Source organism: Patagioenas fasciata, chromosome 7 (genome assembly GCF_037038585.1).
Source record: "Patagioenas fasciata isolate bPatFas1 chromosome 7, bPatFas1.hap1, whole genome shotgun sequence".
Taxonomy (NCBI): Eukaryota; Metazoa; Chordata; class Aves; order Columbiformes; family Columbidae; genus Patagioenas; species Patagioenas fasciata.
In genome coordinates this window covers 6364432-6381379 of record NC_092526.1, presented here as the reverse complement: position 1 = coordinate 6381379, position 16948 = coordinate 6364432, and the positions used below count along the sequence as shown (strand labels likewise).

General features: G+C 39.8%; 1 protein-coding gene across 7 annotated transcripts in view; it reads right to left on the bottom strand.

Annotated features, from left to right (window-relative positions):
* LOC136103416 (von Willebrand factor D and EGF domain-containing protein-like) overlaps positions 1-16948 on the bottom strand; it is a 183470-nt gene that overhangs the window by 60098 nt on the left and 106424 nt on the right. For 6 of the 7 annotated variants that reach the window (XR_011739932.1, XM_065841488.2, XM_071810732.1 and 3 more), the window contains 6 exons: positions 15072-15186; positions 11393-11643; positions 9959-10178; positions 4223-4360; positions 2260-2412; positions 649-813 (listed from right to left, as the gene is read on the bottom strand). Coding sequence is in view for 6 of the 7 variants with exons in the window: in XM_065841488.2 (XP_065697560.1) it covers positions 649-813; positions 2260-2412; positions 4223-4360; positions 9959-10178; positions 11393-11643; positions 15072-15186 (1042 nt within the window). In the remaining variant the exon portion in view is untranslated. The remainder of the gene's footprint in view (positions 1-648; positions 814-2259; positions 2413-4222; positions 4361-9958; positions 10179-11392; positions 11644-15071; positions 15187-16948) is intronic. The other variant, XM_071810734.1, reaches the window with a different exon arrangement.

The window sequence follows — 16948 nt, the reverse complement described above, 5'->3', positions numbered from 1 at the left end:
TGGTTGCTATGCTATTGCCACTCTCTGCCTGAGGTCAGGACCCAGCTTGTCTTTTATCACAGCAGAAGACCTCTTCTAATGATCAGTCCTCAGAGATTAATGGGACCAGCTGAGCTTCAGAGCTCCCTAAGGAAGATTATTGCTCAGGGTACAAATGATACTATTGAAATGCTTTAATTATCTGTTGCCTTTAGTTGTTGGTGTAGTTGTTCTTCGGTGACACTTTGTTTATCATCTTCACAGGTCACCTTGGAGAACAGATGCCTTGCAGCAAAAGAATTAGGAAAGAAGGGAAGCAGAGCGATACTGGCATGTGTCATGTTCTGATCTTCCCGAGGAGGAAACAGGTTTTGAAATCCTTTGCCAGTGGTAGAAATACATATGTGGTGATTCATACCGTCTAGTAAGTCCTGTTGTGAAGAATTCTCCCTAGCGGCAAATGAGGTGGTTGAACTAGTGAATTTCAGCTCGCAGAGCCAGGTATTCCTGAAATAAGACCTGCTAGCTGCTCGTCAGGTAAGAACGAAAGAAAAAAAGTCTTTAGTGTTCGATTAGAAAGTACATTGTGTTGTAATACCATACTAGTTAATATTTTCTTACAGCCTTTGTATGCAAAACCTTTTTAAAATTCTAAAAATGAGAAAGTACCTGGCCTGGGGATTTTGGTACAGGTTCGACCATTTCCGAAAAACCCTGCAGGACATCGGCCGCAGACATATCCAATGTAAGGGGGTTTCCGATCAAAACACAACGCTCCAGGAAAACACGGCCTGTTGGCGCAGGTGGTAATATGTGACAGTGGTGCTGCATGGCCTAAAAAGAAGGGAATTCAATCATGTTTTAATGACTTCTCAAATCAAATGCATATATAATATTAAGCAGTGACTACCTGAGCCTGACTAAAGCTTTAAAACTGCTTTTATTCTTTTAATGTCTAACTAATGCATAATGTTCCCAAACCTTGAGCCAAACATGAGGATGTCCTGTAGGCACAGTGTAACAGAACAGCTGTTTCTCATTAAAGCAAGATTTATTAGTCCTCTAATTACATGTTTTCAAGTTTATTACTCAAAGTTGTTTGGCATTTATCATGGATAATATAGAAACTGTAATTTTTATCATGAGTGAAAGATTAACAGAGAAATTGTATTAATCGACATCCTTTTGTCTTTTGTAATTGGAAGGTAATAATCAAAGCTTGCAGCACATATACCGTGCTTTTAAAAATACTCTGTCAAGTACATGGGTTTCTGATCTAGAAATCATCCTTAATGTGTCAGACCTTGTATGACAGGAGATTACTTTAATTATCTTAGTATTACATGCAAAATTTAACACTCTGGTAATATGTAATAATTTATCAGTTATGATGTCACTGAATAGCAAGTGTATATGAACTGCCTGTGAAGTATTTAATAGTGTCAAGACAGAGAACAGATGATGAATAAAATCTTAATGATCATTGTAGATCTTTTTAAATTGCCCTCAGTGAGGTCTCCATCATGATTCTCAAGTATTTGCAGCTTTATTTTTGCACCTTGCTCGCAGCATTATGATGGATACCTGTAAGAGGCATGTTCTGGTTAGGTGTTGGCTGGCCTGGTATAGATACACAAAAGAAGGTGAGAAAAAAACCAAAACCCTTTATATATGCACCTACACAGCAGACATGTCCAGCCTCAATTCTTCTGCTCCCTGCCTTCACGAGAAAATAAACTAAAAATACAATACCCTTTAGAACTGGGTCAACTTAAGCAGTGTTCAGGTGCATACCCCTGCTAGAGAGGAATGATGTGCTCCGTGTCTGGGAAAAGCAGCTGCCACCGTCAAGTTCATACTTCAAGAGTCGATCTTCCCTCGTGCTCAAAACCCAGCCTTAATTCAGTGGCTGCCTGTCAAACGCTGAAATAAAATGTCAGCATCGCTTGGCGATGGCAGGTTGGCATAAACTGTCGTTCTTAGCATCGTGCTTTCCATTGATCACTAAGATTTGGAGTGATTTTGTTTTACCTGCAGAAGCGACGTGATTTCTAGTTAAGGCTGGCCACTCTGATTGCTGGTGCTGTAGTGGCTCTGTTCCCATGTAAAATTGTTTAGCACCAATCCAGTCTGATATATTGAGGGTGGTTTTGATTTTCTCTTTCTGTGATGTATTATGAACAGCTAGTTTATGTTTACTGTTAAGGTAATAAAAATGTATGATTTCTGCATAAGTAAACTGCAGCAACTGGAAAGGGTTTCATAACCTTGTATACCTACCGTGTCTATCACTTATGCTAAAATTCTTAATTACAGAAGAATCCTTTGCCTCTAAGGGTCGCAGTAGCTGCTTAACCTCAGTCTTGTTCAATTCACCTTTGCCATTCCCTTCTTCAGTGCTTAAAGCTTTTGTAATGTCAGCAGCAAGCACAGCTGTGAAAAGCAAGCATGGAGACAAGGAAACAAGGTGTTACAGCTTAGCTGTGATTGATGATAAAAAGCAACAGTAACAGCAAATCAGATAACCTGACATAAGTTTGTTCTGGAAGCCAACCATCAAGCAAATAAAGGCAAATCGGGTGAGTCAGCTGCTGACATGCAGCAAAGCTTCATCACAAATATGGAAAAAATGACTATACTGGAACTCACTGAACTTTATCTGGGAGATGTACTTAATATGCACAGTGATCTTTTATTGAGCTGGGGGCAGTGAGGAGGGCTCGGGTCCCTGTGCGTTAGACAGTGTTGTTACTTGGATGGAGATGCTGCACTACACACTGGGACCTGTGAAAGCTTCTGTGTTGTAGATGCTTTTTGGCTTCCTTTAGTTCATCTGCAAACTTTGTATGTGTTAAAATACCTGTACAAAGTATACATGGATGTAAAGAGGAGAATTGTTTGGTGGAGGCTCTAGAAAACACTGATTTCTGCACAATTTTAAGATAATTTGTTGAGTGAATTAGAGATTGTAAAGTCTACATGGGTAATGTTGCAAGTTAAACAACTGTTGCTATGGGTCTTTTGGATATTCTGTACTCTTAATAAAGCCTGAGATTAGGATTCTTTAGATATTTAATATAGAATGCACTGAGCTGTTCTAAGAGCTATAAAATTACTTCAGCTTTCTTCTCCTTCCTCTCAGAAGCCTTTATACTTGCTTAAGCAAGGGAAGTATGAGTAGGTACGCTAAGTCTGTATATCAGAACTACAAAGAGTGATTTCTGTCCTATTTTGGATGAACAAGGAAACCCTCAGGTTTATTGCTTCTAAGAAACATGCATTTTTGGAAATAGAGAAATCTTTTTGTAATTCAAAAAAATGTAAAGAAGTTACATTTCTGATGTATTTTTTTAAGAGGGCATCATTTATGTATTCTTTCTTCATTGGTCAAATCAGCTACAAAAATATGTGTTAGCAAAACAGATGCAAAATCACTTTGAAATAACCAATGTGGCCAAATAATCCAGCAAAGAAAACAATCTATATGGACATTTGGCAGTGCAATTCACAGGATATTTGGTAAATCTGGCAAAGGCAGTCCTGCTGGTGTCAGCATCCTGCAGTTACCCCAGCAAACAAACAAGCGCGAAACACTTCAAGTTCTGATTTCTCTCTTTCTGGCCAACAAAATGTTGTTTTTGGAGGAGACTTACGTGTATAGGACTGAAACAAGCAGAGCGTGAGTAGGCCGCGGCCTGCGCACTGGGAAGGCCTCAGCAGTGCACAAACTCACTGTGGTCTTTATACTAAAGAGTCAGTTGCCCCAAAAACAAATACTGAGCAGGTGTAAAATTGTTCCTAGCCATTTCCTTCACCAGTTGGGACCTGTGGCAGGAATTTAGGCCAAGCTGGAGCTGAGCAGCTGTGGACCGCTTACACAGCGTTCCCCAACCCCAATGGAGTCCTGGAGGTGCTCCCCAAGTACTTCTTAGTGAATGGTGTATTTAGGGTTGAAATAGTGGAGAACATGGGGAACATCCTTGGCAACTTATCCAGCTGGCATCTGGAAAATGTTTTTTTGTATGCTGCTGTTCATTCTAATCGAAATGGAACTAAACTGTAGTGAAAAATAGCAAAGAGAGACCAGTTCGCAATTATCCATATTAATATAATATGACAGTAATATGATACAGATATTTAAAGGTCTGTACTTGAAGAGAGTGGCAAAATAATTAAGGATAATAGTAGTAGAATTGGACGCATTTTTTCCCCATCTATTAAAATAAATCATGCAAACACTTACATTTACAGATTTTACCATTTCCCTCCGTCCCACTGGGGCAAATTCCACATGCATATGATCCAAAGGTGTTAATACAAGACACTCCTGGAAAACAAAGACTCTCTTCACATTCATTCCTGTCTTCCTGACAGTTGAGACCTGTGGCAAAACAAAGGGGAGGTTAACAATCAGGTAAGGTTCCCTGTTTATTCCTCAGCTCAAATGTTGAAGCAGACTAACGCTTACTTCTCATGCGTAAACTCGTTACCAGATCATGTTAGTGCCAAATTCGCCCCGTCTCACTTAAACCTGCTTTTATCACACTGTGTGTTACTGTTGTTAGTGGAACCAGAAGTACTGAACTTCAGACTACTGCTCGTAGAAAACTGCTGGTTTAATGAATTATTTCCCCTGCATTTCACATCTTTGTTGCTGCTTTTGTTGTCTTGTTTATGTGAGGTCTTTGTCATATACTGAAGAAAGCAATGAACATCACCATCTTGGCTTTAGGATATGAAGAGCCATGTACTGACCTATTGTGCTTTTTGTTTCTATGTGAACCTCACATAACTAATAGCTTATTGTGAACCAGCCTGATAGACTCTGGCTGAAGGTAAACATTAAAAAATGACCAGATTTTTTTTAAAAACACTTTTTTTTTCCTATTTAAACTAAAATTTGAAGAAACCTGTTGAAAATATCTCTGAGGCACAGTGCTGGTGTACAGAAGATAAGCTGCTATAGGATCGAAACCCAAACCAATGTGTCTTGGCTGTTGCTGATTTTGGAAATACGGTTTTAAACTTCCTGGACCCAACTGATATTTGAATTCACAACTCTGAATGGTTCAGCTGGTACCTATAGGTGAAGGTGACCCAAAAGCTAAAATTACTATCTGAGTAATCACACATAACATTGTTAAAAAGTCCTTCAGGCTTCTTGTATGCATTCTGCTGTCTCTGTGCACTTGGGAAAACTTAACTTGGCTATTGCTGGTTACCAGAATACTGTGCCCTGACAGCAGGTTGTAAACTAGTCCCTGTCATTTCTATCCAGGCATCTCTAGGATACCCAAGGAGATTGGGACAACTTCTGGTCCAGATACTTGCTTCAAGACATACCAGAAGGTACAGGAAGGCTTGTTCCGTATCAGACATCCAGCTTTATCATGAAAGAAGATTATAGGATAATAGAATATTTTTTTTTCAAAAAAAATTCTCATAGTGAAATGAATTACAGGATGATAAAGACAGAACATTATTATTCATCTCCTACAATATAATCTCTCATTGCTTCAGCATTTCAGATAGCTTCCATTGTTCCTTTCAAGTTAAAATAGCATCTCCATGTAAAAAGTGAAATTGAAGTCTCTCTTGATTAAGCTGCCTAAAAATGTTAGTGAATTCACCTTCTTATGTCTTGTGAAAACAAACAAACAAAACCCGAACAGTGGCACAAAAGCCACGTCCCTCTTCTGGTGCCATCTCAAGCTAAGTTGGTTTTGCGTGCTTCTTGCTTCTGTTACATAAGTTGGACATCACGTAGTATTGTGGGGCTTAATTTACTTTTCCCCCTCACTTGTTAGATTTTGGATTACTGTTTCTATTGTATGATTTAATTAGCACATTCGTAGCATCAAGCTGCTTTTCTCTGGTACTGCTTTCTGATGACACGCTCGGAAATTATTAGACATCACATTCTGGAAAATATTGAATGAGTTACCCTCTGATTTAAAAAGTAATTATTTTTCTTCTCCAAATATCATATAAAGACTAAACATGATACCATAGACAATTGAAGTAGGCAGGAAGTTCCCAGTTTCAGTAGCAACAACCACTTCTCCTCAGGTCCCCTCTCCCCCCTCCTACATCCTCTATTTTTGCTGCAAAGGGCTGCCTTTAAAATGTCAAAGATGAATTACAAAAAGCAAAGGAACACCATCAGTAACAAGCTAAATTTTAAAATTCAGTCACTTGACTGATTTTTGTAACGTAAAGGTGGAACCGTGCAAGCACTTCATTTTACTCGGAGAGATTGGATTTTGAACAGTGTCTGATCAATTTGGGCATAATGATAGTCCAGCTGAGTCCAAGGACAAATGTTTGCAAAGTCTGAAACTTGGCTGAAGGTTGTAAAAGAAGCAGCAGGAACTGGTAAAAACTGCCTGCAACAAGAAGCGTCAGTTATTCTGTTTGCACGACCTCCGGTGCACTGCAACACAAAGGGGTCTCAATTCTCTTGGCACTGCTATAGTACAAATAAAAATAATAGGAATGCAAGATCTTTAGGTTGCAAGGTTGGAATATTTGTTTCTGTGCCAGCTCTGCTTCTCCATCCGTGCACAAGAAATTGGCTGAGAAGGTTGTTTTGCGCCTTGAGGGGAGTTGACCACCTACAGCTGCAGAGAAAAGGTTTTTGAGTGTCTTCACCTTAAGTTGACTCTAGGTTGATTCATTTAGGTACTCTGTGGTAATTACAAACCATGAATGAATCTTGGGAGTTTCCTTCAGGTTCCTGAAAAGTAAAATGAAATTGTAATTTCATCTTCCACCCCTCAATTTTATATTAATGGATGGTACATGGGGAATGAAAGAATGGTGTTGTGGTTGAGATACAGTTTTCAGGTATGAGCTCTGTTCTCGGGTGGGTGATGTTCTTGCTTTCAGTAGCCAAGAGAAGGAAAAACAGGAATTCTTGTTAATGATGTCAAAGAAAAAGGAATGTGTTTTGAATACTCGATGAGATAAGCGCATATAAGTCTCTGCAGAAATTCAAAGTGGTAATAATCCTGGAGTGATCCTTCCCTCAGATTTTCCAATGGCTTCTCTCCCCACCTTGTTCCCATTGCTAAATTATATCCTAAATTACACCCATGCACACGAATTTCCACCGCTTAGCAACACGCTGTGTTCCTTGTGCTGCTGTTTCTCTCGCAGTGGTGTCTGAGAAGCTCTCAAAAGAGTTAACTTTTTGTTTCTACTACCTGTTCGCTATCATTTGTGAAGATTTGATGGTGAAGTGGTGCTGTCACTTGAGCAGGGTAGCATTGCCTTCTCATTAGATTATTGATGGTTTTCTGGGGAATTGAGACATAAACACAACATCAAGGATGAGCTTTTATTGTTGTCACAAAACCTGCCCTGAAGTAAAATCATCTACTTCCCAGCTGGCTTTCAGCTCCACTTGCTTATAATTTTTCACCTGCTATTAAAACTTTGAGATACATTCCTGTTTCGCTCAATCATTTTTTTTTCGTGTTGTTGCTTGTGTTTTAGCATTTTGACGAGGGAAGTACAGCAAAAACAATGGGCATTTATTTAATCCAGTGGGAATTAAGGGTTCAGGAAAACCCAGTGTTTCTCTGGCCATGGAGGTATCCTCTGCCCTTGTCTCTAAGTCAGCTGCATGTTGTGTTGTGTTATTTTGAAGTGTTGGATATTTCATTCATTACTGTTTGTGTAGGAATAGGAACCACATTTCGGAATATGTTCTGTGTGAATTTTTAAACAATGCATTGTAATTATGGCAGACTGTTTTACATGGAATAATACAGCTTGATTTCACTCCATTTGTGTGCAATACCGCATAAAGTGAGGAGGGCAGCAGTGTGACACTGGTGATGATCAAACAACAGGAGCAGATCCACTGAAGCTATTAACTCCTGGAATTATATTGGATTTTATTGTTTCAGTCCATCTTCTGACCAGCAATGAAGAATTGTTCTCATAGTATATTTCCAAGTGTTTAACTAAATGCAGCCAAAAATGTTCCCAAACTTCCCTGTTCTCATAGGAATGATATTTCCAGGGGGATTCAAGACATGCTGTATATGTTTGTTTGGTTTGGGGATTTTTATATTTTAATCAAACATTCATTTTTTAACTTTATTCTTCATGCTTAGGCTTGTGTGTTCTCGCATCAGTAGAGTCTTCAGTGGCAGAAACACTTTGGATAGCAGCAGGTTTTCACTATTTGCTAACATCACCTGGAGTTAATAATGTCTGTGCGTCCTACATCTTTTAGGCCTTGTTTTCTGAACTCCCACTTCTGAATGTTTTTTTGATTTTTCATTGTTACTGATACTTTATAGTTAATGAAATCTGGACTTGCAGTCTCATGTGACAAAATGAAGAAGTTTTCATGAACTGCTGAAAGGCAGAAAGGGAACCTTGCTACCTGTATGAGCCCATTGAGTAAAATCTGTTCATTGCTTTTGTTTATAATTTAGTTTCTTCTATATATCCACACGATGAGCAGTAAGAATTATGTGCAGTCGATGTTACTTCGACTGGATTTTTCGAACCTATAGAGCTGTACGGCAGCCAATATTATGGGTTTCATGAATCTAATGCTTTAATATGTGAACAGGGTAGGGTTTTTGACAGGTTCAAAGACAGAAATCTGAGCTCAGCTTAACGTGTTTTGGTCTTACTCTGCTTTTGAAATGGTTCTGGTCTAGGAGATATTCTAACACATTTCCACTTAGCCCCGCTCACCTGTGGGAAACTAATTTGACAAGGGCAGATAGCAACACAATGTCTTTACTTTCCAATGGCTGCTATTTTAAGTGGCCCTTTGCGAAGCGAAGCAAGAGCCACGTTTAGAAATCCTGCTCAAGTCCTGTATATTCAGATTTGCCTCGTACCTCCTTAAGAGCCGAACTACAAATGGAAAGACCACAGCTTCCATGAAACTGCAAGAGATTTAGGGCAATGTGAGACTCTGTTATGTTGGAAGCGAGTGGTGTTAGGCACAGCTGGAGTGCGGGTCCCAGCTTGGAGGACGTGGTGGCCACTTTGTAAGACCCAGCAGCTCAGCCAGGCTCCTGAAGTTTAATGCAGTGGAGTCTAATGGGTGGCTCTGTCCGCTCCAGTCTGCAGAGCACAGGCCAATTGTCCACATGCTGCATAAGCACTTTTTCACATGTGTGAATTATTCACAGGTGTCCTGAATGCAGTGAAGCTGACTAGAACTTGTATGATGGGTACCAACATAATTTCTCCTCATCTACATCATCTGTTAGCTGCTTCTCTTTCTCCTCGCATTTCAGGTTTTCCTGTTTGCACTGTATGTCTTGCATCCACCTCTTTGGCCGCACTGCATTTCATTCTCCAGCTTCTTCACGCTTCTTATTCTACTTTTTTAAAAGAACATTTCTCTTTTTTTGGTGCAGTGATCATTCCTCTTCCTTGTGTTTCTTAAAATCATCTAGGGGTTTCAAAGGTTAGATTTGTTCCATCAGCATGTCTGACAACCAAATGGGTTTGTGGTTTTCTAATGTTTAAATTTAATGAAGCTTCAAGTGGGACTAAAGGACAATTTATTTTTGCTTTTTTTCCGTATCTACTTCTTCTTCCTAGACCTAGAGGAATCGTTAACTCTCAGTTCTTTCATTAGCTTAATTTAGTAAAATCCCATGGAGTGTGAAAGGGTCCTGGATCTTTGCCTTTTCTCTCTTTTGCTCAATGTTCTCCCAGCTCACCTCATGGATGGACAAATCCATGGAAATTAGCAGGTGGAAACTGAGAGCAGGGAGTTTTGCAGCCTCCTTGAGTGATCATTTCAGGACCACAGAGCTTTGGGTCATTTCTCCTTCTGTGAGTATGGGTGATTAGATAGCTGGTTTTGCCCATTTTCTATCTGTCTGAAGCTAAGCCATGGGAGCAGAAGAGGAGGCTTATATTTGACTGATGCTTGTGTATCCCATAGCACAATATATCTCTAGTTCAATCAGAGATGGAAACAGTGAGGTTTTACCTCCCAGACCAGGGGGACATGTACAAAAGTAGCTCTCCACGCTGTCCACGCATGTTCCGCTGCCACAGGGGTTTGATTTGCAGTCATTAATATCTTCCTGGCAAAATTCTCCATCAAATCCGTTTGGACACAAGCACAGGTATTCACCAAGCCCTGGAGGGAATTTAATGTTGGTGACACACGTTCCACCATTGAGGCAGCCGCAGGGCTTCACTCCAACCTGAGGAAGGGAAGAGGGAGTCATGGTAAGAGTCCTCCGAATAATCACAGCTGAGAGGTTTATTGTTACCCTTTAGGAAGGGACAGATTTGCAGTGCAAACATGTTACCAAATATTAGGAAAACTTAATGCTAACCCGTTTCCTTTGTCTGGATAGTTGGTCTCATACTCAGCATATTTGTTTGATTGAAAGCATAACTTCAAAGGGATTTATTTTTCATAATTTAGGGGCACATTCTAACTTCTTATAAGATAAAAATGTGTATTTGCTATAGCAGCAGTTTTTACATAGTATCTGAGGGCAGAATTTGTTCCTTATTCTTCAAAGAAGAAATGAAAAATCTCTTCTCTTTGCCTGCTTTCCTTACTGTTCCACTTTACACACAGCTCCCAGGCAGGAACATGGTTGTGGAATTCCTCACCTGGTCTCTCTCTTTAGGGAAGAGAGGTCCGTAGTTGTATTTTATGTAGGTACAAGAACAGCACTGCAACTGAGTCAAACCTCACATTATCTCACCTAGTTAAACATAGGGCTAGTTTGAAATATTTCTTTCAAAACCATACCTAGACTCCAGTTTCCCCTTCGTTGTGTGGGTTCGGCAGATTGGTAATTTTGATGATCGTGGTTTGAAAGAGTAAAAATAGGAATCTTTAGAAATAAAAATCTTCACAAAACTGTTCTTATGTCAGGAGTCTGCATCCCACGTTATTAGCTCACCCCATCACAGGATTAATGTTAAGCTATACAGTAAGACAAAGCAACGCGCAAGCTCTGCCAAGAAACTTAAAGTGTGGAGTAATGACATAAGAGCAAGACACCCTCTAAAAATATCATTGAGAATGAGTTATAATCTCCCTTTTTTAGCTAAAACTTGGTCTTTTATGTTATATGCTTTTTTTCTGCAATCCAAATGGAGAATGTGAATTTTAAAGCAGATTAATGAACCATTAAAAGGCTCTGCAAGAGTGTTCTTTCGAACAGCAATCAATAGCACTCTCTCTTCCTTGTATATATAGCTTCTATGTTCTCAGAGATATTTATTCCATTAATTGATCATTATTGCTGTGCTGAATAATATACACTTATGAGGAAACCGCTGAAGTCTTAGTTTTCAAGACAGTAACAAATTATTAGCCATAATGACAATTGCACCCAAGCAATGACATGATAAACAGGTTTGTTTTGTTTTTCCTTTAAAGCGTTCATTCCCTTACCTCAATAGAGTATCTGCTCTGTGCATTGCATTCATCCGACACAGTGAATTCAAAGGTCTGCGTTTCTTCTGAATCAACTTTCCAGATCAGAAGGCCAGCGGGAGAGAGCCTGACATCCCGCGGCCCGGCCTCCAAGATGAATAGCACAGCCGACCCTTCCGGATCTGCCGCTATTAGCTGGTAAACAAAATTCTCACCAATAAATGTCAGCAGCTGGCTGGAGGGGGCCTGGAACACAGGAGGCAGGTTGTCTAAACAGCAAAAATGAAACCATGATTACATAAATTCCAGTTTTTCCCACGTAAACACTCGCAGCGCGGGTCTTTGTAGGAGTGCTCTCAGTGAAAAAGGTACAAAACGTACCCTGAGAGTGATGGAGGAAGTGATTCAGATGTTAGGGGCACCAAATGGCTTTGCCAAAAAGTATGCTTTTTTCCTCCTGCCTCCTATTTTTCTCATGTCACATACTGAACTTTTCTCCCATACTGAACTTTGGTTACTTTCGATGTGTTATCTGATGCATGGAAGGAGATTGGACATGACTTTCATAACCTCCCACTAGTCCCCCAGTTCTTACTAAAACTTCAGTTAACTATATTTCTAATACATCTGTCTGTCTATCTATCTATCTATCCATCCATCCATCCATCCACTAAATAGAAGTAAACTCATTCTCAAAATGCTGAATGACAAATGGGTAACTCAGAGAGGCTGGAAACTGTATAACTCTTCCATTGAGTAGACTCCTCTGCCTTTACCCATGAGCGGTAATTAAGTCTGAGCAATTTGTATTCAGTTGGACGTTTCATCAGAAATAAAGTCTCCTCAGTGCCAGTGGAGGCACACCGGTGATGCTGAGGTTCTCTGTCCCCAGTGACACCAGTGGATAACGTCACCACTGGCATTGTTATTTCTAATGTTGTTTACATTCAGTGTTTCCTTAATGAAGACAAAAGCCTAGTTGTACAAGGCTGTTTTTCAGTTGAAGACAAATGCTGCCTGAAGATACTTAAAATATAAATAGGTGAGGATGACAAGGTTGAGGAAAGTATTACATTTTATAATTAGGAACCAAGGAAAAGTAGGATTGTCTGAGTACCCTGAGGTGGCAGCAGCTCTGCGCAGGGTTGGGAATTTCATCTCCATGTCCTGAGTCTCATCAGTCTCCAGCCATCTCTCCTCTTTACCCAGCAGTACAAATTGACATGTATTGATATTTAATCTTCTCACAGTGTAATTTGTCCGTAGTTACGTTTAACTTGAAGAGTATTTCTAATACCAAGGATTAATTTCAAGCCACAGTTTAAAACTATGACCCGTGTATGTGTTCTCATAAGGACTGCATGTGTCCTTGCATTACACTTGTGGAAAGTCATCATTAGGGTTTTTTTGTGGTGCAATATCCTTTTATCAAGCTTTGCTTTCCATAACATGTCTCACATTAAGCAGTTATTTAAATGTGTCTCTCCACTCATTGCTGCTGTGCTATCAGGGCTTTCTAAACTGCTTGTCCAGCAGATTGGCCTGGCATAACTGTTGAAAGCTTCAATCTATTAATTTACCTTTTATTTCACAAACACTTAAACCATGGAGCCCATAAAAGTTGTGCTCAAAGTAATCAATGAAATATTGATGCTGGGTATGCATTTACAGATAAACACAAAGGTGTTAACTGGATGGAGGGTAATAAAAAGTTGTAGGCACAAAATAACATAAAATCAGATGTTCTGAAAGTAGTCAGTGAATAAAAGGGTTTCTAATTCCACAGAGATCTCTTTGCCATCCAGCGAATATATATATATATATATATATATATATATATATATATGTATACGCTCCCAATTATTGCAGTATTTGAAAAAAGGTTTTCACAATTTTGAAAACAAGTCAGACAAACCGTTATAATGTTTCTAAGTTTTGAAATTATTGAAAAGCTAACCATGATCTGCTTCAGATTTCCCAAATCACTTCTAGCTTTATAAATCCCCAAACAAATGTAGGTTGGGTTTTTTTTTCCTTTTAAGCCATTTTCTGAATTTTAAAATCAAGCTGTCTGGGTATTAACGAGTTTGTCTGTATGACAATCAGGATCGGCTCATCCCTGGAGATGCTACTGCTGTAGCAGATGCAGTGGAAGGACAGAGAGGAGACAAGGTTTATGGGTCACAGACAGTATCTCTCAATAGACTAAACTATATCCCTGGGGGAAAGCCCACAGAATTCAGGTCTACAAGCTCTTCTTCAGGCCTGGCTTACCCGTAGGCGTTTGATATACTCGCCAAAGTAACACCCAATGGGATTTTTAGTTGGCTGACACTTGGGATGGAGCTGCCTACACCTTTTCCTGACAAGGAGTTTTAAATTCCGAAACCTGGACTTTTTAGGACATCAACTAAAGATGTATGGTTTTAAATAGAGAAAATTCAAAGTGGCTAGGCTGGGAAAGGAGTTTAAAGGCTTCACAAATGACTCTCACTCTTCCTATTGTGTTCTTGCTTCCGTAGTTGATTTCAGACAACTTAAGACTTCTTGTGTCGCTGGAAACTGTTGGATCCTTTCTGGTCCTTCTTGGCAGTGTCCCCACTGGAGCTCTGGACTCCAGCCACGGTGTTACAGCTCTCACTGTTCTCCTGCCATACCTTGTACTTTCTAGGAGCCCCTGACCCTGAGCATCCCCAGCTGTTCCCCATGGACAAGAGCAATATTTTTTACTCTAAGTGTTTTGTTGACCTAGTCACCCTAAAGGTACATAAAACCGCAAACCAAAAATGCAAATTGGTCCTGTCACTTACATACACTTGAAATTTGCTTGTGTTTACAGAACCTACAAGTGCAGAGAAACTCCTTCTAGGACCAATGCACAAATTTACATATAAAATGGATATATTACAGAATAATCTTTATATCGAGCAGCTGTGAATGTGCTTATGGAAGCGGGGAGATGTGTGGTGAAGCTAATGCTGCTCAAACACGCATTATCTGTAAAGCATTAGGTAAGTGGGGGTTTTTTGTTTACACTGGGGATGTAGCCATGAAATAGTTATGATGAAGCCCTTAGCATTCAGCATTCACCTTCTCCATGCCCCCTGCCCCGACGGGCTGCACAATCAGCCTTTTGGGTCTGTGGCTGAGAAGGTAATGAGTGAGTGGCTGAGCCCTGTCACTCAGACTCCCTGCTAAGCCAGGGTCTCCTGTGTGGCATTTCATAGGATTTCGCTCAGCGAAAGAAAACAGTTCCTCCAGATACCTAAAACATACATCAGTGTTTTAAAAACAGTATTTTCCCCAAATTGTTCCCTCAAAGATTTGTACCTGTGTGATGATGACAGATGTATTTGGGGTCCATCACCCTTAGCTGACAGATCTGGGCACTGCATGGGGCACCAGCACATCAACAACTGCGTTTTCAGGTGTTATTTTGGTTTTATTAATTTAGGATTTGTCAAGTTTCAGCCAGATTGAGATATGTGCCCAGATGCATAGTGCAAACGGTGGATTATTGGATGCTTCTGGTCGGTCTACATTGCTGGTGCACCCAATTATCCCCATTGTAAACAGGCCACTCACGCTATTATGCAGGGTAGATTCATGTTAGCTGAATGAAGGAACCATGGATTTCATAGACCAAGCCATAAATTCCCAGCTAATTGCTTCTAAATCTTAGAAAAAACTGTCTTACTTTCATTAATAGACCAGGTGAACTTAGAAATATCAGGTGCACAGAGAAGACAAGGACTGGTGGGGCTTGACTCTCCTTCACCATAGCAAAGTCCATCTATATTACAAGTATTTTCCTGCCAAAAAAGGAAATAAAAATGGGTGGGAGGTGGAGGTAAGGAAAAAAGAAATAAGGATAAGAAATTGGCAGTTAATGATTTCTGGAGATAAGGAGAAACTTGCCCGTTTCTTGAAACAATAATATAGGAGCAATTTAAATGCTGGTGCTTTCAACCAACAGGGAGAAAACAAGACATGAGTTTCCAGTGTGAGATCCTTGTAGCTGTGAATGTTTTAGCTTAGGCAACATGTGTGTTGCTTCCTGTACATTAATGTGACAGAATGTAGTGTATGTGATCATTATTCTCCGCTGTGACTACTAATGTGAAGGTTATAATATGATTATAATAATAATGATTATTATTATTAGCTCAAAAGTGAGCTCCATGAGATCAACAAAAACTGAGACTGCATGAAAGCTCTATTTAGAATTTTAGAATCGTGTTCTGGTAATTTAATAATTTCTGGAGGTCCTTGCTAAAAATACAAAAAAGAGACGATATAAAAGCAGAATAAAAAACTGCATTAGATTTGAGGTTTCCATGAGGTGGTTGTGAGCAACAGCAGAACACATGGATGGTGCCCATGTCGGGCAGAGCGTCCCAGCTGATGTCCATGCAGGGCATGGTGGGCGCAGCAGACTGGGGACATGGTCCTCTCCTAGTTAAGGTGGCCACCAGGATCAAGGGGTCCCTGTGCCTTCCCAGTGGGCTGAAGACACTTGGGTTGTCTGAGAAGCAAACACAGGGACATAATTAACAGGCGTAATTAAACATCTACACCACGGGAAGGTCCTGTGGCACAGTTCTACCTGTTGCTTGTAGCCTGTATTGGGGCGTCCCACAGATGGGGCTTCATCTGACGTTGCAGGTTCCTGACAAAACGTGGGACGCTGTTGGGAACACGGGATGTCACCGCTGCGGTGGGACAGCAGCAGGGAGAAGCCACCAGGGCCAAAGACATTTTTCTGTTTCCTTGCTGTGAATGCACGTTGCTTTTCTGAGACTGATGTGTGTCCCGTTACTGGCCTTGTGGTTTCTATCTACTGCTTTATTATTTTCTCCAACTTCTTTTGCAAAGTAGATCAGTCAATATTTTAAATAATACCACTTTGAGAGTAATGGGTAAGGTAGAAAAAGAAATTGGACTCTCATAATTGCCTCAACATGATAGAACGTGACAAATCTTCAGCATTAAAATCTGGGTGTTAATTAGATTTTATTACATTGTTGTTTTCAAAGGCTCGATGTCCTGATGAAAAAGATGCATGTGATAGTGTGATGCAGAATGGGCTCCATAAAAGAAGAACACGGAATGTGAAATGGCCTGATATAAAATGTCCTCTAATTGAAACACCTTTTCTGAAAGCAATTTAGGTATTACAAAGTAATGTTATAAGAGGGGATAATTAGAATGTGGTCTGATGCAATTGGAAGCCTAGTTCAAACAGTCCCTTGAAGCATCTTAGGATAGAAATTATTGTAATCCTTAGAGAACACCAGCATATTGAGAAAACATATATATTTCTGAGTTTCTAAAATGTAAGAATAAGGAAAGCCTTTGATTAAAAAAACCCACCCTAGCTTTAATTGAAATGGATATGACACAATTATTTTAATCTGAAATTTAAGTGGTTTTGCCCTCGTTTGGGCCTATAAAGTAATTTCTGTTCACTGATTTATTTGAAAAAATGTGAACTTTCATTTTATTTTTGTAACCGATATGTTCTTGCAATCAGCGAAAGTTTGAAAACTGTATTTTCCCATTAGTGTTAATAAC